The sequence below is a fragment of the Drosophila virilis genome, chromosome 5 (genome assembly GCF_030788295.1).
Source record: "Drosophila virilis strain 15010-1051.87 chromosome 5, Dvir_AGI_RSII-ME, whole genome shotgun sequence".
NCBI lineage: Eukaryota > Metazoa > Arthropoda > Insecta > Diptera > Drosophilidae > Drosophila > Drosophila virilis.
This window is the reverse complement of record NC_091547.1, coordinates 4,030,515-4,053,187: the sequence shown is the minus strand read 5'-3', so window position 1 is coordinate 4,053,187 and position 22,673 is coordinate 4,030,515. Positions and strand designations below refer to the sequence as shown.

The 22,673-nt window shown below is 39.8% G+C and overlaps 6 protein-coding genes across 9 annotated transcripts; 2 read left to right on the top strand and 4 right to left on the bottom strand.

Moving 5' to 3' along the window:
* Nucleotides 1-11: 11 nt before the first annotated feature.
* LOC6626337 (uncharacterized) lies at nt 12-2,041 on the top strand. The gene is made up of 5 exons (XM_002048831.4): nt 12-829; nt 890-1,053; nt 1,109-1,218; nt 1,276-1,735; nt 1,801-2,041. The coding sequence occupies exons 1-5, from the start codon at nt 126-128 to the stop codon at nt 1,887-1,889; spliced, it is 1,527 nt and encodes a 508-aa protein (XP_002048867.1). The 5' UTR covers nt 12-125; the 3' UTR covers nt 1,890-2,041.
* Nucleotides 1,763-4,446, bottom strand: key (NF-kappa-B essential modulator kenny). 4 transcript variants are annotated; one of them, XM_015174055.3, is made up of 7 exons: nt 4,302-4,446; nt 3,656-3,976; nt 3,490-3,592; nt 2,945-3,252; nt 2,657-2,791; nt 2,232-2,600; nt 1,763-2,166 (listed from the first exon to the last, which is right to left on the bottom strand). In XM_015174055.3, exons 2-7 carry the CDS (start codon nt 3,950-3,952, stop codon nt 2,038-2,040), a joined length of 1,341 nt encoding a protein of 446 aa, XP_015029541.1. In that variant the 5' UTR covers nt 3,953-3,976; nt 4,302-4,446; the 3' UTR covers nt 1,763-2,037. The 4 variants fall into 4 exon arrangements, with proteins under 4 accessions (XP_015029541.1, XP_015029542.1, XP_002048868.2 ...); XM_015174056.3 differs by having other exon boundaries at nt 2,238-2,600; XM_002048832.4 differs by lacking the exon at nt 4,302-4,446 and adding an exon at nt 4,056-4,193.
* A 2,371-nt stretch (nt 4,447-6,817) lies between these two features.
* On the bottom strand, nt 6,818-13,648 carry Reg-5 (Rhythmically expressed gene 5). The gene is made up of 3 exons (XM_002048833.4): nt 13,095-13,648; nt 7,966-8,152; nt 6,818-7,719 (listed from the first exon to the last, which is right to left on the bottom strand). The coding sequence occupies exons 1-3, from the start codon at nt 13,206-13,208 to the stop codon at nt 7,088-7,090; spliced, it is 933 nt and encodes a 310-aa protein (XP_002048869.1). The 5' UTR covers nt 13,209-13,648; the 3' UTR covers nt 6,818-7,087.
* Nucleotides 13,649-14,710: 1,062 nt separating this feature from the next.
* Nucleotides 14,711-15,607, bottom strand: ETH (Ecdysis triggering hormone). Its single transcript, XM_002048834.4, has 2 exons — nt 15,371-15,607; nt 14,711-15,315 (listed from the first exon to the last, which is right to left on the bottom strand). The coding sequence occupies exons 1-2, from the start codon at nt 15,560-15,562 to the stop codon at nt 14,869-14,871; spliced, it is 639 nt and encodes a 212-aa protein (XP_002048870.1). The 5' UTR covers nt 15,563-15,607; the 3' UTR covers nt 14,711-14,868.
* A 132-nt stretch (nt 15,608-15,739) lies between these two features.
* On the bottom strand, nt 15,740-17,396 carry Orc4 (origin recognition complex subunit 4). Its single transcript, XM_002048835.4, has 3 exons — nt 17,132-17,396; nt 16,662-17,071; nt 15,740-16,599 (listed from the first exon to the last, which is right to left on the bottom strand). Exons 1-3 carry the CDS (start codon nt 17,321-17,323, stop codon nt 15,831-15,833), a joined length of 1,371 nt encoding a protein of 456 aa, XP_002048871.1. The 5' UTR covers nt 17,324-17,396; the 3' UTR covers nt 15,740-15,830.
* Nucleotides 17,397-18,576: 1,180 nt separating this feature from the next.
* LOC6626787 (uncharacterized) lies at nt 18,577-19,081 on the top strand. The gene has a single exon (XM_002048837.4). The coding sequence runs from the start codon at nt 18,659-18,661 to the stop codon at nt 19,022-19,024; it is 366 nt and encodes a 121-aa protein (XP_002048873.1). The 5' UTR covers nt 18,577-18,658; the 3' UTR covers nt 19,025-19,081.
* The last annotated feature ends 3,592 nt before the right edge of the window (nt 19,082-22,673 follow it).

The following is a 22,673-nucleotide window of genomic DNA, read 5'->3' as shown; positions in this document are numbered from 1 at the left end:
GCTTGCAACTCGTATATAATGCATTTGTGTTTGTGTTTGTTTTTCAAAACAAAGACATTTTCTTAATTAAATGTTTAAAAGTGTTTCTGCGCTGTAATGACTATTTTTGTATTTAACTGTTGACAATGCTGCTGAAAATTCGACACGCACTGCTTGAAGTGACCAATCATCAAGTATCCAAGCAGTCAGCCAAGCAATCGGCGGTTATAATCAACAACGAGATCATAATTAGCTGTGGCAATATATTGCAGCCATTCATTCGTCCAGATGGAGATGGTTTGAAAATTATCCAGAGCTTGCAGCAGTGCAAGCTGGTCGATGCCCAGGACGGACACTGTGCTGAGGGCAAACTGCTGCGCACTTTAAGTTATCTGGTGACCTTTGATCGACAGCGGCGCCCACTGACCGATCGCAGTGCTCAACATAGTTCTGGCCATTCAGCCCACATACTAACGCGCTATACGGCCCAGCCTTTGTATGTGTTCTGTGCCGCAGAAGTGTCGCGCAATCTGCACAAGATACTGATGAATGCCGACAATGATGAACAAAATGTGCTGCGCTCTTGTTTTTTGGTGCTTACTATGCGGGAGTTAAAGGAACGTGAATCCTTTAAGCGTTTCCTTCAGCACATTGCCAGCTATTTGCGCTACCTGCAGCCAATTCATACACTGGACGATGTGCTTGTTATGTGCTCGCCCTTTGGCTTGGAGAACTTCTACAAAACCATAAGCATTGGCAAGGTATCCAATGTGATGGGCAGTTCGCTGTTTGGTCTGTCTAATGCCTTGCCCCTAGGCTGTGAGGGGGCTGCGGTATTCAACAATAAGCTGTACGTTGCCTTACATCTTTTAAATTTATATGTATATATAATAATGTATTTACATTTCAGCCGGCTTATAGGCATTATCATCTGTACTTCGTTCCAGAGGGAACAGGAAAACGTCAACCTGACTTTGGCTGCCAATTTTGGTTATCTTTTGCGAGATTTTATGGAACAACTAGGCACCCCCATTACTATGCTAAGCTTGCCACGAGAGCCGTCCGATTTTGCGTGTATGTAAATTCCATTTTAAGATTTGAACGTAACTAGTTTCGTTTCCAAACAAAGGGGAACGCACAATTGTGGTCATCGAGTCGGCTGGTCAGCAAGGAACTGGGACTTACATCAAAGTGCACAACAAGCGCTTCATTCTGACCTGCGCGCATGTTGTTGGTCAAGTAAATGAGCAGAATTATGCCTATCAATATAAATTATTTAAACATTATTAATTACAGCCAAACTCCCGAGTGCACTGCCGTGCTATAGATCGAGAATTCAAATCTGATGTTATTTGGTGCAATCCCGATGAGAATCGTCCATACGACTTGGCTCTGCTCACCGCGCCTCCGGATGTGCCCGAGCATCATTGCGTTCGTTTGGCGCGTAATCGCGCTACGTTGGGCCAAACGGTTTACAATGCAGGCTTTCCATACTATGTGAACTTTAACTTTAAGTACGACTTCAATCCTTCCATATTCCAAGGGCGCATCATCAAGTGTGATCAGGGCGCGCTTATGTCCGACGGCAGCGTGCAGGCTGGGCAGAGTGGTGGTCCAATGTTTGACCAAAATGGCAGTATTCTCGGCGTTTGCGTGTCCAATATTAAACATGAGGAAATTGTCTATCCAAATATAAATACCGCCATTCCGACGTTCGATATACGTCAAACACTACAGGAATTTGCGCGAACAAGTGGTGTGTAGAAAGCATAACTCTACGAAAAACGTTTTTTACATCATTTTTATAAATTATTTTTTTAGATATTAAGGTGCTAAACAACCTTGTTGCGAGCCAGGATGTCTGCCGAGTCTGGTCGCTGGATATGCCGCCCATCCAAAGCAAACTTTAAATTGTTTTTAACTTGTAAAATGTGCATATATACATGTGCAAAAAGATATTATTTGTTACAATGTTATTTTTGTATACTTATATTAAGAAAAATATATATATGTATAATTTTTTAAATAAAACTTTTTGTATTTGATATTGTGAACCGATTAATTCTTGTCCAAGCAATCATTAACATGACTTTGCAAAACAGTCAAAGCGCTAAACGATTTCGAGCAGATGGGACATCGCAATACAGAATCCGAAGTCCTAGCGGCTGCGCCTGTGGGATCTAAAACCTTATAAAGGTATATTAAAAACAAGTTAATACCGAGCTATATGTAAACTCAAAGTGATTTCATACTCTTACTGGTCTCTGCTCGTCTCGCAGGTTGTTTTTGCTGGCGCCTAATGTAGATGAAGCATGGCCGGACTTGTTGGATTTGTGCGCTTCGGCTAACGCTTCGATTAGCTCTTGATTGCGCCGCTGTAATGCGCGCAGATCCACCAGATACTGTTCCTTTTCGCCAGCGTTCTTTTCACGATCAGCGCGCTCCATTTCAAAATCGCGTCGATAAATATCAATCTGTGTCTTCAAATGTGTTATCTCATCATCTTTTTGTGCATCTTTTGCCTTTAACGCATTGACATCGGCACGCATGACATTTAAGAGCTCCTCTGCGCTGGTTAAGTTCACCTTCAAGCAATCTATTTCCTCAATATAGGTTTTTTTCTAAAAATTAAAGAATTTATTAGTTTATTACGACTGGTTTTTTATGCGGTACAAACCATGTCCTTAAATTCCAGATTTTCGGCCAATAATGCAGACATCTGTCGCTGCAGATCTTTGACTTCATGTTCGTCTAATATTTTCTTATAATCCGGCTCGGGAATACTCTCATCAGGCACATACTCGTAAGAATTCTGTAAATGTTGAAATTGTTTGCTTTGTGATTAAGAGAAATAGCAAGTACACTGCGCATATTAATATTAATGCAGAACAGTATCTTATCATGAGTAGGACAGAACGATAAGAATTGCAGTTGTGTATTATTAGTTGGCCTTCAGAGTAGTTACCAGTTGGTGCTTCTGCAGCCTGTCAATTTCAACACGCATGTTGTTGATCAGCGATGATTTTTCTGAAACACTTTGCCTGAGCTCATCGTGCTCCTTCTGGTGTATCTCTTCAACCAAATGTATTTGTTCCAAGTTCATTTCCAATTCCTTTTTCAGCTGTTGATTTTCCTCGCTTATCTTTTCGATCTGTGTTTGGCATTCCTTTAATTGCTCCTGATAATTTTGCTCTCGGGCGTTTGCTTCCATGCGCCATTGCTGTGTAATTTTGTAATATTCCTGCATAGTGTGCGTGACTTTATCCAACGTTTCTGCATAAAAAGTTGTTTCAGATTTGTATATTAGAATTTAGCTAGCATCTACTTCAAGATCTTACGAATTAGTGCGCTATGTTTAAATGTATGAAAAGGATTACTCAAGTTTATAATATATAAAAACACAAATCTGTGTTAGTTTAGGTAAGAAATACTTTTTATACATGTCCATTGTCCTAAATGTAAACAGATTTGCACCTTTATATAGCACAAAATGAATAATACTGGACATACGTTTTAATGCCATGTAATCGGTCATCATCGTCTGCAGCTTTACAACATCCTCGGCGCAGGCTTGCATCGAGCAAAGGCTGGGAAACTGTGAGTAAACGCTGTTCTGCTGGGTCATAACTCAATCATTAAATTCGGAAAATAATATATAGTTACAATGAATGCATACCTTAAGCACATCGGGATTAACCTCGCCCATTAGAAAACTTGCTGCCAACGAACTTTGCCCTGAAGGCAAAGTTGCGGGCAGGCTTTCCTCCATGGAATTGGCCTTCTGAGTTATAGCACTCACTTGAGTCGAGCTGGATGGGGTTTCAGCAGCCACCGGCTTTGGTAATTCTTCAGCTTCCTCGGCAGTTCCATTTTCTTCCTTGTCCAATGCATCGGTTAGCAATGAATTGCCGTGCGAGCAGAGCGAAGATAACGGCGAACTGCCCAAAATAACGAACGAGTCTTCTTCGGTCATTTCGTGTTTACGTTCGACTTGACACTGAAAATACAAAAACATTCGAAGTCAAACCTATATTCGTGTGCGACAGATATCAAGGGGGAACCCCCGTTTTGCTAACATATTTTTGTAGACTTGATGTAATTCAACGTCACACGGGTTAATCGATAAATGGGCAACTATGACCTATACACCTGAGTGCCCAGCCAATTTGTGTTTTGGCAGTATATATTAATACATACAGTTACATATACAAGTGTAGTTTTATCTATTTTTGTGTTTCATAGTGAATGGCATTTCTAGGCTTCCCCGCTTGCTGCGTCATTAGAAATATTATTGATATTACTCATGTACATTTTATACAAACCTTATCTGCAATGTTTCCTGATAAAATTCGTCTTTCTTTTGTTTCTTTAGAATCGGAGTTCAGTTAATTACTTTTATATTTGTGCATTTTGTGGATTTGTCTGGAAGTGTGACCAGGGAGATTTAGTTGAACAGCTGTGTTTGTGTGCAACCTGATTTTGAGCCTTCGCGCCATTTTACAGCACTGCACAAAGAGTGGCGGTTGTTGGCGATTTTTTCAAATTAATTTCATTTTGAACATGGCAAACACAAACTAAATAAGCTAAAGAACTTGCTACCGGTTCACATATGAGTTAAATTATATTGCGAAACGATTAATGCGGTCTTGTATATTGTGACTCAAGCCGAAAATATTTATTAACCAAAATTTGATTTACACGACAATTATTGAATATTCTGACTCTACCCAAATCTATTTTAGTTGAAGCATATAATACCTGCAAGAGGTTATTGTAAAGATGACTTGAACAACTGAAAATAAAATTATATTTTAAAGAGTTTGTTTCAACCCAAATATATCAGGCTTACCTGCTAGATAAGGTAAAAATAAAAACATATATGGTAGAAATGAGCTTAAGATGATGCCAGCAAGAAATATTTTTGCCCAGTGCTAGACAGAAAACAGAATTAATTAGAAACATTTCAGTTGGCTACAAACGACTGTTCAATACTCTGCTCACAGTGTAATAGTAATATACATTGCGTTAGCGACTCACTGACTCTCAAATTGTCAACAGAAAAATAATATGAATATTTACCAGCCATACAATTTTTGGATAAATCCAAGTCACATACGGACAATATACAATATATATAAACTCTTTTTCCCTATGTAAGCAGAGTATGAAATCGAAAATTAATCGAAATAAACTTAAGCACTTACTTTAAGAACGCCCAGCAACAAGAGAATACCGGCCAATATATGCAGCACTATTAAAGCATAACAAAGACAGATAACTGACGTTTCTTAAAATGGAAGGACGATTTTCATATTCTACTCATGATACAAATCCTCGATTATAAAAACTTACCAGCTTTTAAAAAAATACCAACGAGTATCGAAATTACGCCATTTACAAGTGTCCAGATAGAAAAAAACATGGCTTTTGCCTTCAGCGAACAACAGAGGTTATCCATACACTCACAGCTTTCGCAAAGACACATCTTATTTATCAAGTTTACACTTCGCGATTTTAGATAAGTTTTACAATTTTACTTAATTGTATATATTGAAACATAAATAGTAACTAGTTTTCAAATGCTTTGTTGATGTCCAATTGATTTGGGCCAGTTTACTTGCTGGACAGCCGCGAGCGACAAAGTCTTGGCGGTACTTTTGCGGTACAGGACGCCATTTTTGTTATCCTATCATAATTTAAATTGCCGCCAGTGTAACAGAGTCTTTGTCCAAATGAAAAAAGTGTTCGAAACGGTTTAAACTTTTGTTTTTTTACAAACGGTAAAGTTCAATGGGCAAAGTTACATTTCCCTTGAAGAGAACGGTCACACGACGTTCACTTTATAATTCCATACTTCTGCTGCTAGAAACAGAGGATCAACGAAGTCTAAATCAAATCGAAGTCAGTCCCAAAAAAAACTATTGTTCAATAATTCATAGCAACTGTTATATCTAGGCCCCCGGCTTGTTTCATTATACCTTGACGATAGCTCACAGGTTTCTTTTAAAATTCTATTAGCTAAGGTAGCTTCATTTAAGTTTTTGTATTGCCAGTGCTCTCTAGTAAGTGTGACTAGAGTGAATTTAGCTGAACAGCTGTTTTCTGTTAGAGCAACTTAACTTATTGGCTTGAAAGCCACTTGTGCAGTTTTACAACACTGCACGAACAAAGGCAGAAGCCCGCATTTATTTAAAACCAATATAAGTAGACAAAAAATGATCAAACAAAAACAAACTGTGCAACAGAAATCTCGATATCTGAATACATGTAAATATATAGGCAAATTGAAATGCCTCTGTTACATCTTTATAAAATACGTTAAATTATGTAGGTTATTAATCTTTTGTACTATAGTTCATTAAAGCAATTTTTCATAAAGCTTTATAGATAAACAAATAAAACAAAAAGTAAATACAAATTGACAGCTAAAATTATTTATAAACTCCCATCTAAAAGTCCCTATATCGAGTTAATTAATTATGGAACAAAGCAAAGGGCAACCAGATAAGCCAGTTTTTTTCTTTTTTGGCATTACATGGGGCGGATTGTAATTATCAAACTCAGTTCTAATTGCTGGTATTTCAGAATTGACATCATTTTGAGTGATAAATGTGATTCAGAACCGGATTCGCATTTTATGGCACATTTTCATTGTTTCCATTGTTCGGTTTAAAGTACACACACATATTTCTTTATAATGTGGGTTAATGAGGCGTTCGCGTGTTGATTAGAGTACAAGCGACAAGGAACTGGATTCCGTATGAAGATGCTTTGTTATCGCCACTTTCATTGCATAAACATGTGTGCATAATCGTTTTAAACTGGTTTCCATTTCAGCTTGTCAAATAAAAATGTGAAGTTATTTATTTAGTTTATAAGAATCTCTATTTCAGCTTATAGCTAATGCACACAAATAAATAAAATTATGGAAAAACTTAAACGTTGTCACATCATTTACACAAATACGAAATTCAATTAAAGCACAGAAGATTCCACATGCAAATATATCACATTCATAACTCTCTCAGACATCCAATGCACTCAATCATAATGCTTACATCTAACTAGGATCTAGTACAAATTAAACTGAACGCAGCCTGCGCCGCACTTACGCCTGCCCCTTGCCGTAGTAGTAGCCGGCGCTGGCCAGTGGCTGGGACTGCGTCTGCGTCTGTGCCTGGCGGAACTGTCGTCGCACCTGCTGTGGATGCGGCGGTTGCAGCTCCCGCTGCAGTGCAATGGCCGCAAAATGTTGCTGCTTGAGTGCGCTAATTGTGGCTATTTTGCGGTGTCTGTTGGGGCGCGCCAAACGATACGTTTCCAGATCATCGTCAACCGGCAGCGGACGATCTTTGTCCTCCTCCACGGGCGTGCCATCGGTACGCAGGCGTATCACCAGCGGTCCGCTCAGATACCTTTGCGGCGGCTCTGCCGTCAGAGCGGCGGCAGCGGGCAGTTCAGACTGCTGAACTGTTGCCTTGGCCTGGCCGCCGCCATAGCCATAGGCCATGTCCATGTCCATGGCATATTTGTGCTTATGCTCGCTGCCGCTGCTCTCAAAGAGCGGATTCTGCTGCTGCGGCTGCTGCGGCTGCTGCTGCTGTTGTTGTTGTTGCTGTTGGGGCTGCTGCTGATGCGTGAGTATGATGAGCGAGGAGGCCGGCGGCGTGGGCACTGGCTGTGGCTTGCGTGTGGTTATCAGCGTGGCGCTGGGATGATCCCGCATAATCGATGCCCAGACTACGGAACAAAAGAAGATAGTAAACAATCAAAATCACGTACTCTTATCGCTATCGCATATGGGTTATATATAGTTATATATGCATAGTTATAGAAAACACGTTTCGGTGCCAAAAGCACAACAGCACCACAATCCATACAAATCCACAGCTGCAGTTGTTATCGCACGCGGAACTGCATTGTGAGTTCCCACGCTTCTGCTTTCGGATTCGATCTGGTATTCGCTCATAAATATGCAATACTCACTTAGCTCATTGGCATCGCGCTGGTACGGATCGAGTGCCTCCAGCTGCGCCTCGGAGAATGTCTGCAATTTCTCATAGCCATAGCCGAGCAAATTGTGCTTGCACTGGTTCACGGGAAGACCGCCGCCCACCGTTGTCTTGCAGTGCACGCTAACCAGCTGTGCGAACGTCGAGTACAGGTAAGACATCTGCGGCGAGACAGAGACAGAGAGAGAGAGAGAGTGAGAGATGGGGCGAAATTAGAGATAGATTAGAGACTGCATTGGGCAACAGCCTGGGGCAACAGTGCGTGTGAGTGATGCGCTCAAATGAAATGCATTTCAAAATGTATGTCGCGCATTATGCAATACCCGCCCAGCTTGTCTGGGAACGGCGGGGGCGTGGCGGGCAAAGGGTTTGCTCCAGTTTTGTGTTTTAGCTACAATTTTTTCAGCTTTACGGTTCAGCAGACAAAGCAGCGCATGCCCCAAGTCTGGCTTGCCATTCTCTGGGCTCAGCCAAGCGTTGTCTGAGCTGCTCCAATTGCAGAATATTCTAAGCCGGATGACACATACAGAGCAGCTCCGTGATGCGATGACGTGCAGCAGACGCGACAGCCATGCTAATCAAATGGAACACTTGATGTTAATTAAATGTAGAAACTCCCAAAATCCGGCATTCTTAAATCATTAGCAGCCGAGCTCATTGCGAATTTAAAGGCAAACAAAGAAAGTCAGCAGAAAAAACATAAATAATTTTTTTGTACTGACTTAATCAGAAATTCAAGTGAACAGAATTGGGCAATTTTTGCCAATTGCTTAGTTCTTATCATTTAATTAAATTCAAATTAAATTTTAAACGGGTTTTAAATACCGTATCTTAAAAAGGAAACCTTGTAATTTGACCATAGAAATTAAATTGTAGTATTCTATTCATTATTCGAGAATTCGAGCCTTCTTTTCGATGCACAAGCGATGTCTATGTCTTTGTGGGTCTGCTTACAGTTCTTCTATATAGCACCTTGATCTGGTTGGACATCAAACCAAATAAATATATACATACATTTGCATTGGCTTTCAATTGTATTGCGACTTGACTGCTTGGCTCTGGCTTTTCAGTTTTACAATTTAACGCTGTTTGCATAATGATATGCCCGATATGCACAAAACGCTGTCTCAAATAACAAATTACCGTTAAAGCCACAAACAACAACAACAACAACAATAATAATGGCAACAACAATGGCAACAACCTGTGGCGCATATGTTTATTGACCACAAAACGTGTGCAAACTGTAAAATGCAATTTGAGCCCAAGAAACATATAAGATATATATATAGTAAATATGCCACACACATATATATATATATATATATATATATATATATATCTTTTCTATGCCTGGGCACAGCCAAAATGTTGTGTGTATTATAAAACCGATTCGTGTGCAACACAAATTACTCAATTTACCCAGCATTTATTTATAAATATACGATATACCCGTAGGCTCTATATATTCAAAATATATATGCACGTCAGCGCAATCAGATCTGTGTGGTCCAGTCCCTGACACAAATACTTAGTCAGAATTCAAAAATTTAAGGCGGGTGCTGTCACAGTCACATATCCACATAATATTTATATTAGCTTGATCTTAACTTTATTAAAGCCGAAGGCAAATAACTGAGATCGCACTTGCGGATCTGCCTGGCGGTTTCTTATTTATTAGCAGCTCGCTCAATGATTAACAACCCGACATCAATTGCAATTAATTAAGTGGAAAAAAAAGCATATTTTAATGAATATTTTAAAATGCACATATGCATATGTGCCTGGGAAAGCTGAGAAATGCAAAAAAAAAAACATTAGATCATTTATCAAGTTCTGATATGAAAATAAATAAAAAAAAATTCAGTAGGTTTTGACCTTAAAACGTGAACCCCGCGCTGAATAAATATTATAAAATCTTACGAGCATATGCTAAAAATAGATAAAAGAATAATTAATGTAATGACAAGGAAATTCCAAAGTGTTCTTTAAAAAAAAATAGCTGAAACAAACAACGTATTTAGCACATAACAACATAAATGTACGTCATTTTGGAGCATGACCGGAACTCAATTCCAAAAAATAGCTAAATATTTTTTTGTTTAACATTTATGTTACGTCTGGTTCAATAACCTGCTGATCTGCGCAGTTTATATATTATGAAACGAACGAAAGATAGCAAAACAGGTAAAAAAAAGGGAACAAATTTCAACAATACTTAAAGAGAAACCCGTAAGAAAAAAAATAAAACCGACCCAGACAACACGATCGGCATTACCTTTGGATAAGTTTGTTATAATATATAATGATGACGATGCTGCATTTTTGCTTATGTATATGCCATATGTAGCTGTATGTATATATATCTTTACGTCAAAAGTGTAATGCGAACATAATTTATTTATTGAAGTTCGGGCCAAACCGGCTAAACGCGTTTGCACCTTAACATTAAGGGCAAAACAACAACAGAAACATTGTTTAACGATTGGCCCGATGGGTTTTTGCAATCAAAAATCGAAAGCGCTAGAGATGCGATGAAGCATGCGGGCAACGGTAAACAATATTTAGTTAAAAGTAAAAACGTGCTAAAAAAGAGTTTAACTGGAGAATACCCTATAATTAGACAACAGCAGTCGTGCGTAGCTCCAAAGTCCGTAAATGTAACATACAACATGCTTCACCAAACAGTTATTTACATTACTGACAAAGTCTTACTTACAATCATGAGAATCGCATAGACGGGCCTGCCGCATTTGTAGAAGTAAAGCGTGTGCGCTTAGTTTCTGCTATCTGTTACACACGCCAGCAAAACTTCAGCAAACCCTTTGCGTTAAAATTGTATGGATATTACATTTTCTATATAGTATATATACTATGTTCGATATGTGCGCGCGTAAAATCGAAATGCCAATTAGCAAATTCTAGTAAATACTTTGCATGCCCGCCCGTCCTCTTTTGTTGATGTCAGTTGCGCAAATTGCGTTTTAGAATTCGAATTTCTGCAATTAATTAGCTTTTGGAAATTATTTTCTTATTTGTCTATGTGATATGCGGGTGCCGGATGTGCGCCTGTCTCTACACACATAGCGTATCGTATCGCATTACAAAAGCAACTTTGCTTTCCATTGTTTTATTCTGGCCATTATATAAGTTGGCTTAGAATAGAAAAAAAAAAAACAACAACAACAATCAAGCAAAGGCAATTTTTAAGGCGCAGTTCGCGTGCGATGCGCTGCCAAAATACGATTTCTATGGCTCGGAGCTAAGCCAATCCCCATGACTAGGCGAATTGAGAGGCTCGCCTGGCCTGGCCGGACTTTGGATAAGGCTGTTTATTAATAATATGATTTTTGTGTTTTTTACAACATTTTTGACTTGCCGCAGAGTTCATTAACTGTTTACGAGCGTGTAACGAACACCGAACTGCCAACACTTCCATTGGATGTCCCCTGCCGCCCCCTCTTCCAACGGATGTCCGAGCCCCAATCGCAGTCCAGGTCTTGGAGCAGGCGCCGACTTTGTCACGGTTTGTTGCGCAAAAAAGTGAAAAGCTTTTTTTTTTTTTTTTGATATTTGCTTTCTGTATAAACCCCACCCCTCCCAGGCAATTGTACATGTAAATGAAAATAGTTTGTGTTTTTTTGTTTTTGTTTTTTTATCATAAACGAAATTTAATGCTTGTCTTGTTGTCGTCGTTGCGCTCCGCTGGGCTGCAATGCAGCTCATTTGGTTTTATTGTTCATTTCGGGGTAATTGTTTTTCTTTATGTACACAAATGTTTGCTGTCATTTAAGCCAAATGTTGGGATTTATTGTTGAATTAATGCTTCAATTGTATAGATGGAAAGCATTTAGCTGGCGTTATAAGGAAACGCTCACTGCCCATTTGGCTTAAAGCGTTGTACATCTTGGCCATGTTATTTGGAAAGTGTTTTGTTACCCCTTCAACCAGGTCTTAGTCAGAGCTCTATCATTCTACTTCACACCTGTGCTGTTCGCTATCTTACGTATTGATTCATTTATGTCGCTGGACAGCCTCATGTTGTCTTTGAGCTCTTCTTGTTTTGGCCAAGCGAGACACATTTCTGGCAACTCAAGCAAATATTTGTGTGTGTAAACATGTTTATGCGTTCGTTAAGTGATTCCCACTAACTCGCCAAAACAAAATCACACGCTGCCTTTCTAAATATCCATAAAAGTCTAGAGCTTTTCTGATGAAACCGGCAATATATATAAATATTTGCAAAATGCAAACATTGAAACAAACACAAAACCGATCGATACAAACTAACTATGTAGACCGGCTGGGCCGGTATTTGTTATAGCCATCATGTTCACAGTCATTATGTATACATTCCGGCTAGAGTATATTGTATATAGATATTATGATTTACAGACACGATGCAATTGATAAGGCTGACAATGTCAAGTTCAGGCATCTGACTTTCATATTTATGTCAAGGATGGCTAACGCCGAAATTCTTCAACTGCATATTGAATACTTTGACTTTGCTGTCGTAAAGTGGCAGCAGCTTCTGTTGTTTTATTTATTTATTTTATCTTTTGCTTGAGTATTTATTGTTGAAATTGTGATTCAGCCAAACGGCGGTACAGTTATGCAAATGAGTCTTCGAATATCGAATTTTGCAGCCTTAATGTCTGCTCTCCATGCATATTCAGTATTCAAATATTTGAATGCGGTATTCAAAAATGTTGAAACGAAAGAGTTAACAAAAAGAGCCGTTAAAACTTACACACACTACAGCTAATTATGTGCAGAAATATGCATAATAGTATTTATGATGCTCATTGACAATTTAACCGAAATAAACGAAATTGAGATCTCATAAAAAATATGGATAATTTTATGAATAAATGTGCGAAAAATTGTGCTAGTTTTTTTTTAATATTTTTTTGTTTTTTGGCAAATATCCAATGCCAAGGACGAGTGCACACAGTTCCCATTGTCATTGTAACTGGAGCGAACGTGGCGTATGCGTAATGTGCGTTTGTTATTATGAATATGCATGCAAATGAGCGCTACTCTATGTTCGATTTATGACCTGTACGTATATATAAACAAATATAAATTTATATAATTTACCTTTTCGTTACGCGACAAAAACTCCCAAATGGGTATAGCCGAGGCTGAGCTCATTTGGATGGCCACAGCGCTGATCAGGCAGCTGGCCAAGATTAGTCTCGCGGCGTTCATCATGTTGTTATTGGTGTTGTTGTTGTTGCTTGCTGTGGCAAGGGTTGCCTGATTGCCTTTGATCCAACCGGTCACCTGTGTCAATTGCACACCGTTAACGTTGCTGCGCGTTGTTTGTGTAATCCGCGTTGCCAGACTTTCTATTTTGACTCAACCCAAAAACTAAACGCATTTAAATTTAACACCAAGAGTCGAAAAACTTTCTCAACTTTAATTTGTGCTCTTCGTTTTCGCACTTAATTAAATTAAAATGAACAACAAGCTTTACTAAATTTTGTTTTATTTGTTTGTTTTCTTCTGTCTCAGCTTAAAACGCAAAAGCTCGTTTCACATTTTACACCCACAGCTGAAATTCCTCACATACACACACACACAAATATGTATACACGCAAGCAGATTACTTGCCAGATGTGAACGCGACCGCGACTCGTCTTCAAATGAAGCAACAGGCACCGGCGCACACGTATTTATGCTCTGAGCGGCACTGAGTGGGTGATGTGTGCGTGTCACGTACTCACTAGCGCGCACTAGTATTGTGCCTATGAATACTCAGGCCATAGCGACGGCTTGCTCTCTGAAGTATCGACACGAGCGCAGCTCTAACTGAGAGCGTAGCTTACGAGAGCGCCTACAAGAGTGTGCTAACTACGCTCTTTCTCGCACTCTCGCATTTGAAGCGACACACACACACACACACATGGCAAACTTGTTCTACGCGCTTGCAGCTAAAATAGAAATTGTGAAAAACAACAACAACAACAACAACAAGAGCAACAAAAACATTGCAAATTTTCAAAGTCAAGTTTACAGGCCTCACCAAAAGCAGTTGTGCTTCAAAGTGTAATTAATTAATATGCATTTATTTGTGGGAATTGCAATTCAGTAGCTCCGGTTGTTTGTTGTTAACACAAAATGCCAAATATTTAACAATCAAACGCTAATTAAACCAAATAAAAATATAGTCTGCCATACAAACATATGAATGTGTATAAACGTATGTGCATGTGTGTATGTGCAGTATTATGACGGCGGCGCCAAGCGGAGCTCCTCTTTTGTTTGAGCGTTAATTTTCGTGCAATTTTTTTTTTTTTTATAGGAAAAGTAAAGAATGACAAAAAATAATAATAATATAAGGAAATAATCTGAAACGGCTTGGAATTTGTGTCGCAATTGCACAAAACCAGTTTGAAAACATTTTACTCAAACTAATTACTCAAGGATGGAATTTCCTAATTATAAAATCACATTGAATTCAATTTACAGGCTCGTTGCGCTGCAAATGAATGAAAATTAATTGCATTGCGCTTTCTACATGTCAAACAAAGTTCTTTTCAACATGCGAAATTGGGGACGCCTTGGTACAGTCACCACAAACGGAGAGAAATGTAAGGGGATTGAAATGAAAGCCACCGAAAACCGTTAAACATAAGTAACGTTAATGCCTTGCAACATGTCAGGGGGCTGTCTCTTTCCGGTTTCTTAATGATAAGAGAGCAAGCTTTTAGGGAGCTCAATTCTTCAAAATTTGTTGTATAATTTCTGGTTTTATTTAAACCATTGCGCACACAAAGATACAAAGGCTGCCAATAGCCGAATACACATAGGGTATACACCAGTAGCAAGTACCACTTTTGGATACCCTGTATTCACACTTGTCGCTCATCTACAAACGGTTATACTCCATAAAGTTGCGATTGTAGCGATTGTTGCTGCCATACAAATCGCTATCGTCCGTGTTGTACAGCATAAAATTGTTGCCAAGTCCATCGTCAGAGCCAAAGATCGGTATATAGCTGTTGAAGTTGAGATCCTGCTTCAAACGTTGGTCCGGATCGCGTCCCAGGTGTATAACCTTGTCGTACAGCTCCGTGTCGGCCTGCAGGGCACGATCAAAGTCCTTCCAGTGCACAAACTTGACATGCTCGCTGGGTATAGCATTTCGATCCAGTAGCTCAAGTAGCGTGTTCGAATTAACCGGCTGCACAACGTTCAGCTCGTGTTCCACATGGCCAGCGCCGACATTGTTGGGCAGGCGACGCTTGCTGAGCTGCGGCTGAGCCATGTCCATGTCCATATCCCAAAGCCAGGCTAGCAAGGGTGTGACAGAGGCCTAAAGCGAGGGAAACTTAGGTTGCGTTTTGGTCAGAGAATATGACTTTACTTACTTGGGGATCGCTGCGTCCAATGCGTGGTATGGTCTTAATGTTCTTCATGGGAAAACCTTCGCTGCGCTTGCCCAGACGTGGCACGTTTTTGGTGATCTTCAGAAAGAAGCCAGGACTCTCATCGGCATGTGCCGAGCTCCAGAGCCCAGCCAGAAGTAGCACAGCGTACAACAGGATAGTGGGTGAACTCATGCTGCTGGCCGCTGTTCAACTGTGCCAGGTTGAAGGCTCCAAGGCAATTTTTATATAGAAATGTTGCCCACATACAATTGCCTGGGCAGATGCGGGCAACAGCTGCTTAAAGAATTTGCATTATCGATCAAGAGCACAATTGACCTAATTACATAATGAACAATAACAATTTATAAGTTAACATGCGTGTGTGTAGACAAGTGTGTATTTAAACATAGAAATAAATAAGTTATAAAATTAAGGAATATTTGTTGGCCAATTGTTGCCATCAGATCAACGAACTCTGCGCCCATTGCGCCACCTCCGTGGGCAGTGCCTGATAGCGCTGCACTGCGTGCTGGATCTGTCCATATGTTAGAGCCAATTTGTGCATTTCAAACTCCTTTTGCAGCTTGCCCATGCCGCTGCTGGATAGGGGCATAATCAGCTCGATAATGCGCAAATGCTCGAAGGCTTTTAATACTACGGCGCGCTCCACGCCCTGCATGGTCGAGGACACCTTGGCGAACTTGGAGAAGCGTGCAAATATGATTTCAAAATTGAACGGATCTCTGTCGTAAATGCTGGAATGATGTTTTATGGCAATGATCAGGCACAGCTCCAGCACTGAGAGACCGCAGAGCAGTTCCACTTTATCGTCGCATTCGTATTGTGCGGCCAGCGCTGTGAGCTGCTCGGCCGTAATGTGTGGCGCCTCCGGTTTCAGCTGTGCCACTAGACGGAATATAAAGGTCTTGAGGAATGCTTCGCTTATATCAAAATCGTAGAGCATTTGCAGCGTTTTCTGTGCAGCTGCTGACTTGCTAAGTTTCACAATCTGTTTGTTCCAGTTCTCCATATGCTTCTTATCAAAATTGTATTCAACTCCATCGAAATGATTACGTTGAAAGGTAAATGCTTCCGATTTGAGCAGCTGCAGGCTGTCAACGCGATCAGCCGCTGCCTGCAGCTCCTTGCTGCTGGGTATGCTCATTAGCTGCTGGAAGAGCGCCACATACTCCTCGAATTTGCGGGCACTGGGAAAGAGAAACACTTGTCTAGGAAAAGAGAAGATCATAAGTGTAAGTGGGGAGTATAAACATTTAAGGGACAAACTGACCTGTGCGAGAACCGGGATTTGACGCGCTTCTCGAGCAGCTCAATGACATCTAGGCGGCAGGTTACGCCCAGCACACAAATTGGCGCCTGCGCTGATTGCGATACATCAAATAAATTGTACAGCAGAGTTTGATTGTGATGTGTGCAAAAGAGATCGAATTCCTCCAGCACGAAGACAACGCTTTTGGATTTCTTGTCGCCCGCCTTGAGGCACTGCAGCAGAAAGGCCAGATTCTCAGCAAATGAGCCAAACACCTTGCCGTCGGCCGCATTCTCCAGGCGCATTTGCACAGTAATTGATTTAAGAGCAATGCGATCGTCTGTATGCAGATTTCCATCCAGGTGCACAATGAGCGTGTTGTCCACAAACGATTTGTTCTCCATCAAATCCGTGAGCACGGCATTTATTAGCTACGGCATAAGCAAAGGTGTTAAACAGCATATTGGGCGAGTGTTGTAGCGAGTACTTACTGTGGTCTTGCCAGCGCCGCGCGGCCCTATCAAAAGCAAAGAATTTGATTCGCCCATTTCGGCTGTGCGTTGCAGCAGCTGGCGTACATTGGAACGCTCCGCCTCGTAGCCACGGAGTGTGCTGTAGTCGCGCTGCAGTCGCTCCTTTAGAAAACGACGCGTTTTAATTAACTCCTGCACCGAATCATGCATAATTCAATTAAAATTGATTTAATCACTGGGCTTGGATTGTGTATGTAGCTTGTTTTGAATAGAAATTGCCGCCAAAATATCAGCTGTGCTAGTGGTGGAATATGACCGATAGTTCTCTACAACGATTGTCAGTGCTGCGCGTTCTGGCAGCGAAACCGTTGCGCAACGGTGCTGCTTGAATAATTCAAATCTTAACGAAACAGCGCCACACAACGAACAGCTTTGACACTATAATAAGATCATTTAACTTAAGCCACTCAACGAAACAAGCCTGAGTTTTCGGCATAAATAACCGTTTTCATTTAATTGTAACGTACTTAACGAAATTTCAATATATTTGAATTTCTGTCGAATTGCTCAGATAGATATCGCTATTCATTCCACATATAATTAACAACTGCAATGGAGCATATAAAGTCATTTTTCATTCAAATCCAGTACAGATCGATCGTTTAAGCCAAACAGAGGTTTATTAAGCGGCCCCGTAATGAGTTTAATGCGTTTCAGTTTAATATTCACAACATTTTGCTTAATTGGCGTAAGTCGAAATATAGTTATTATATTTTCTTAAATTTTAGCTTTATTTTCCAGATAACTGCCCTTGTTGAGTTCAACAATGTTAAGTGCTCGACTAGAAACCCAGATTTTCTTAATTACGAATATTGCTTTCTCAAATCTGTGAATCGAACCTACAAATATTTGTCGGTCAAATGTCATCTCTCGCAGCTGCCCATCACGAATGCTTGGGTAATTAAGTTCAAATCCCCTTTAAAACGATTTAATTACTTAAAAACTATGTTCCATCTGTTAATAGATGACATACAAGATAATTAAGCGTGACAGTAGGAACATCTTTGAACGATTTAATGCCACGATAGACGTCTGCAAATTTATGAAAGATCGCAGCAATCAACTTGCCAACATTTTATTCAACTCATTTGCAGACTATACAAATGTTAATCACACCTGTCCCATAAATGTGCGCATGTTTCTTGTTTTCTTTTTTTTTTCTATTAAACTTAAAGCCTTTTCGTTTCCAGCACGACATTATATTGGAAAAACTCCCAGTTCAGCATGTGAACAATATGGTAGGACATATATTTCCCGATGGCCGTTATATATTGAATCTAACCTATTATACATCCCGTATTCCTCGCGCTGATGTGTAGTTGTACGTCACCAAATCGTAGAATTGTGTGTTTGTGTCAAATGCGATTCTTAAATGTTGAATTGTCAATTCCTCAGCCCAGTCAGTTTAAAAAAATTTGTATGTTAGGCTGACTTTAATCAGAAAATAACAGTAAAAAGCAAAAATCTAAATAAACATATTCCACAATGCCGCTCGAAGTGATTACCACAGATCAGTTGAAATATCATCGTCTGGTGGCCAACAAGGATAGCCAGTCGAGAGATCGCTGGCAGAAATGTTTCAGCTGGTATCCAGGCAGGCAGAACATCGAGTTTAATCGCGTCGGTCAGATCTACTGCGAGAGCCATCACATCTACGGCGACGAGGCATTCGAGAAGTATGCCCGGCGCCAGCGATTGAACAAGAAGCATTGCTACTCTCATGCCGATGCGGTGAAGATTCTGGAAAAGCAAGACGAGCAAAGTCTCGATGTTAACAGCGAGGCCAAGGTGCCGCCCACCACGAACGCGGAATATGGACGTTTTAGGCCCACACGTATGCACTTTTGCTGAACACGAATTGGAATCTATATAACACTTTTAATTCAATAAAACGCACTTCCTGACAAATTCATCTAGAGATCAAGCTATGAACAAAGAAGGTCAGTTGAGATTTGACCGGTTTATGGGTGTGGGAAATAATACCTATGTCTATATAGGATATTTGAGGGAGCCATTTGAACATGAATTTTGATCTAGAAATATGTTTCCAGATTAAGATGCACAATTGATCTAGACGCCAAACCATGAACAAAGAAGTAAACCTTATGAAAATTGGATGTGATTTGACCGAGTTATGGGGGTGGGAAGTTTTGACCTATGTCTATATGGGATATTTAACATGAAATTTGACCCAGAAATATGTTTCCAGATTAAGATGCACAATTGATCTAGAGGTTAAATCATGAGCAAAGAAGTAAACCTTATGAAAATCGGATGAGATTTGACCGAGTTATGGGGGTGGGAAGTTTTGACCTATGTCTATATAGGATATTTGAGGGTACCATTTCAACATGAATTTTGACCCAGAAACATGTTTCCAGATTGAAATGCACAATTGATGTAGAGGCCAAACCGTGAACAAAAAGCCAAACATTATGAAAATCGGATGAGATTTGACCGAGTTATGGGGGTGGGAAGTTTTGACCTATGTCTATATAGGATATTTGAGGGTACCATTTCAACATGAATTTTGACCCAGAAACATGTTTCCAGATTGAAATGCACAATTGATGTAGAGACCAAACCGTGAACAAAAAGCCAAACATTATGAAAATCGGATGAGATTTGACCGAGTTATGGGGGTGGGAAGTTTTGACCTATGTCTATATAGGATATTTGCACATGAATTTTGACCCAGAAACATGTTCCCAGATTGAAATGCACAATTGATGTAGAGGCCAAACCGTGAACAAAAAGCCAAACATTATGAAAATCGGATGAGATTTGACCGAGTTATGGGGGTGGGAAGTTTTGACCTATGTCTATATAGGATATTTGAGGGTACCATTTCAACATGAATTTTGACCCAGAAACATGTTTCCAGATTGAAATGCACAATTGATGTAGAGGCCAAACCGTGAACAAAAAGCCAAACATTATGAAAATCGGATGAGATTTGACCGAGTTATGGGGGTGGGAAGTTTTGACCTATGTCTATATAGGATATTTGAGGGTACCATTTCCACATGAATTTTGACCCAGAAACATGTTTCCAGATTGAAATGCACAATTGATCTAGAGGCCAAACCGTGAACAAAAAGCCAAACATTATGAAAATCGGATGAGATTTGACCGAGTTATGGGGGTGGGAAGTTTTGACCTATGTCTATATAGGATATTTGAGGGTACCATTTCAACATGAATTTTGACCCAGAAACATGTTTCCAGATTGAAATGCACAATTGATGTAGAGGCCAAACCGTGAACAAAAAGCCAAACATTATGAAAATCGGATGAGATTTGACCGAGTTATGGGGGTGGGAAGTTTTGACCTATGTCTATATAGGATATTTGAGGGTACCATTTCAACATGAATTTTGACCCAGAAATATGTTTCCAGATTGAAATGCACAATTGATCTAGAGGCCAAACCGTGAACAAAAAGCCAAACATTATGAAAATCGGATGAGATTTGACCGAGTTATGGGGGTGGGAAGTTTTGACCTATGTCTATATAGGATATTTGAGGGTACCATTTCCACATGAATTTTGACCCAGAAACATGTTTCCAGATTGAAATGCACAATTGATCTAGAGGCCAAACCGTGAACAAAAAGCCAAACATTATGAAAATCGGATGAGATTTGACCGAGTTATGGGGGTGGGAAGTTTTGACATATGTCTATATAGGATATTTGAGGTTACCATTTTAACATGAATTTTGACCCAGAAATATGTTTCCAGATTGATATGCAGAATTGATCTAGAGGTCAAACCATGAACAAAAAGCCAAAGTTTATCAATATCGGATGAGATTTGACTGAGTTATGGGGGTGGGAAGTTTTGACATATGTCTATATAGGATATTTGAGGGTACCAACTTTACATGAATTTTGACCCAGAAATATGTTTCCAGATTGAAATGCAGAATTGATCTAGAGGTCAAACCATGGACAAAGAAGCAAACCTTATGAAAATCGGTTGAGTTTTGATTGAGTTATGGGGGTGGGAAATTATGCCTATGTCTATATAGGACATTTGAGGGTAATAATTTCACATGAATTTTGACCCAGAAATATGTTTCCAGATTGAGATGCACAATTGATATAGAGGCCAAACCGTGAACAAAACGCCAAACATTATGAAAATCGGATGAGATTTGACCGAGTTATGGGGGTGGGAAGTTTTGACCTATGTCTATATAGGATATTTGAGGGTACCATTTCAACATGAATTTTGACCCAGAAACATGTTTCCAGATTGAAATGCACAATTGATGTAGAGGCCAAACCGTGAACAAAAAGCCAAACATTATGAAAATCGGATGAGATTTGACCGAGTTATGGGGGTGGGAAGTTTTGACCTATGTCTATATAGGATATTTGAGGGTACCATTTCAACATGAATTTTGACCCAGAAACATGTTTCCAGATTGAAATGCACAATTGATGTAGAGACCAAACCGTGAACAAAAAGCCAAACATTATGAAAATCGGATGAGATTTGACCGAGTTATGGGGGTGGGAAGTTTTGACCTATGTCTATATAGGATATTTGCACATGAATTTTGACCCAGAAACATGTTCCCAGATTGAAATGCACAATTGATGTAGAGGCCAAACCGTGAACAAAAAGCCAAACATTATGAAAATCGGATGAGATTTGACCGAGTTATGGGGGTGGGAAGTTTTGACCTATGTCTATATAGGATATTTGAGGGTACCATTTCAACATGAATTTTGACCCAGAAACATGTTTCCAGATTGAAATGCACAATTGATGTAGAGGCCAAACCGTGAACAAAAAGCCAAACATTATGAAAATCGGATGAGATTTGACCGAGTTATGGGGGTGGGAAGTTTTGACCTATGTCTATATAGGATATTTGAGGGTACCATTTCCACATGAATTTTGACCCAGAAACATGTTTCCAGATTGAAATGCACAATTGATCTAGAGGCCAAACCGTGAACAAAAAGCCAAACATTATGAAAATCGGATGAGATTTGACCGAGTTATGGGGGTGGGAAGTTTTGACCTATGTCTATATAGGATATTTGAGGGTACCATTTCCACATGAATTTTGACCCAGAAACATGTTTCCAGATTGAAATGCACAATTGATCTAGAGGCCAAACCGTGAACAAAAAGCCAAACATTATGAAAATCGGATGAGATTTGACCGAGTTATGGGGGTGGGAAGTTTTGACCTATGTCTGTATAGGATATTTGAGGGTACCATTTCAACATGAATTTTGACCCAGAAACATGTTTCCAGATTGAAATGCACAATTGATGTAGAGGCCAAACCGTGAACAAAAAGCCAAACATTATGAAAATCGGATGAGATTTGACCGAGTTATGGGGGTGGGAAGTTTTGACCTATGTCTGTATAGGATATTTGAGGGTACCATTTCAACATGAATTTTGACCCAGAAATATGTTTCCAGATTGAAATGCACAATTGATCTAGAGGCCAAACCGTGAACAAAAAGCCAAA

Coding starts and splice junctions, on each gene's coding strand:
- LOC6626337 (XM_002048831.4), top strand. CDS start 126: ATGCTGCTGAAAATTCGACACGCACTGCTTGAAGTGACCAATCATCAA. Junction 1,054..1,108: donor AGAGCCGTCCGATTTTGCGT/GTATGTAAATTC, acceptor TTCCAAACAAAG/GGGAACGCACAATTGTGGTC. Junction 1,219..1,275: donor GCGCGCATGTTGTTGGTCAA/GTAAATGAGCAG, acceptor TATTAATTACAG/CCAAACTCCCGAGTGCACTG.
- key (XM_015174055.3), bottom strand. CDS start 3,952: ATGACCGAAGAAGACTCGTTCGTTATTTTGGGCAGTTCGCCGTTATCT. Junction 3,593..3,655: donor TTAATCCCGATGTGCTTAAG/GTATGCATTCAT, acceptor ATGACCCAGCAG/AACAGCGTTTACTCACAGTT. Junction 2,792..2,944: donor GGCTGCAGAAGCACCAACTG/GTAACTACTCTG, acceptor CAACATTTACAG/AATTCTTACGAGTATGTGCC.
- Reg-5 (XM_002048833.4), bottom strand. CDS start 13,208: ATGATGAACGCCGCGAGACTAATCTTGGCCAGCTGCCTGATCAGCGCT. Junction 8,153..13,094: donor TTTTGTCGCGTAACGAAAAG/GTAAATTATATA, acceptor GTCTCGCCGCAG/ATGTCTTACCTGTACTCGAC. Junction 7,720..7,965: donor GCGCGATGCCAATGAGCTAA/GTGAGTATTGCA, acceptor TTTGTTCCGTAG/TCTGGGCATCGATTATGCGG.
- ETH (XM_002048834.4), bottom strand. CDS start 15,562: ATGAGTTCACCCACTATCCTGTTGTACGCTGTGCTACTTCTGGCTGGG. Junction 15,316..15,370: donor TTGGACGCAGCGATCCCCAA/GTAAGTAAAGTC, acceptor CCCTCGCTTTAG/GCCTCTGTCACACCCTTGCT.
- Orc4 (XM_002048835.4), bottom strand. CDS start 17,323: ATGCATGATTCGGTGCAGGAGTTAATTAAAACGCGTCGTTTTCTAAAG. Junction 17,072..17,131: donor GCGGCGCTGGCAAGACCACA/GTAAGTACTCGC, acceptor CTTATGCCGTAG/CTAATAAATGCCGTGCTCAC. Junction 16,600..16,661: donor AAATCCCGGTTCTCGCACAG/GTCAGTTTGTCC, acceptor CTCTTTTCCTAG/ACAAGTGTTTCTCTTTCCCA.
- LOC6626787 (XM_002048837.4), top strand. CDS start 18,659: ATGCCGCTCGAAGTGATTACCACAGATCAGTTGAAATATCATCGTCTG.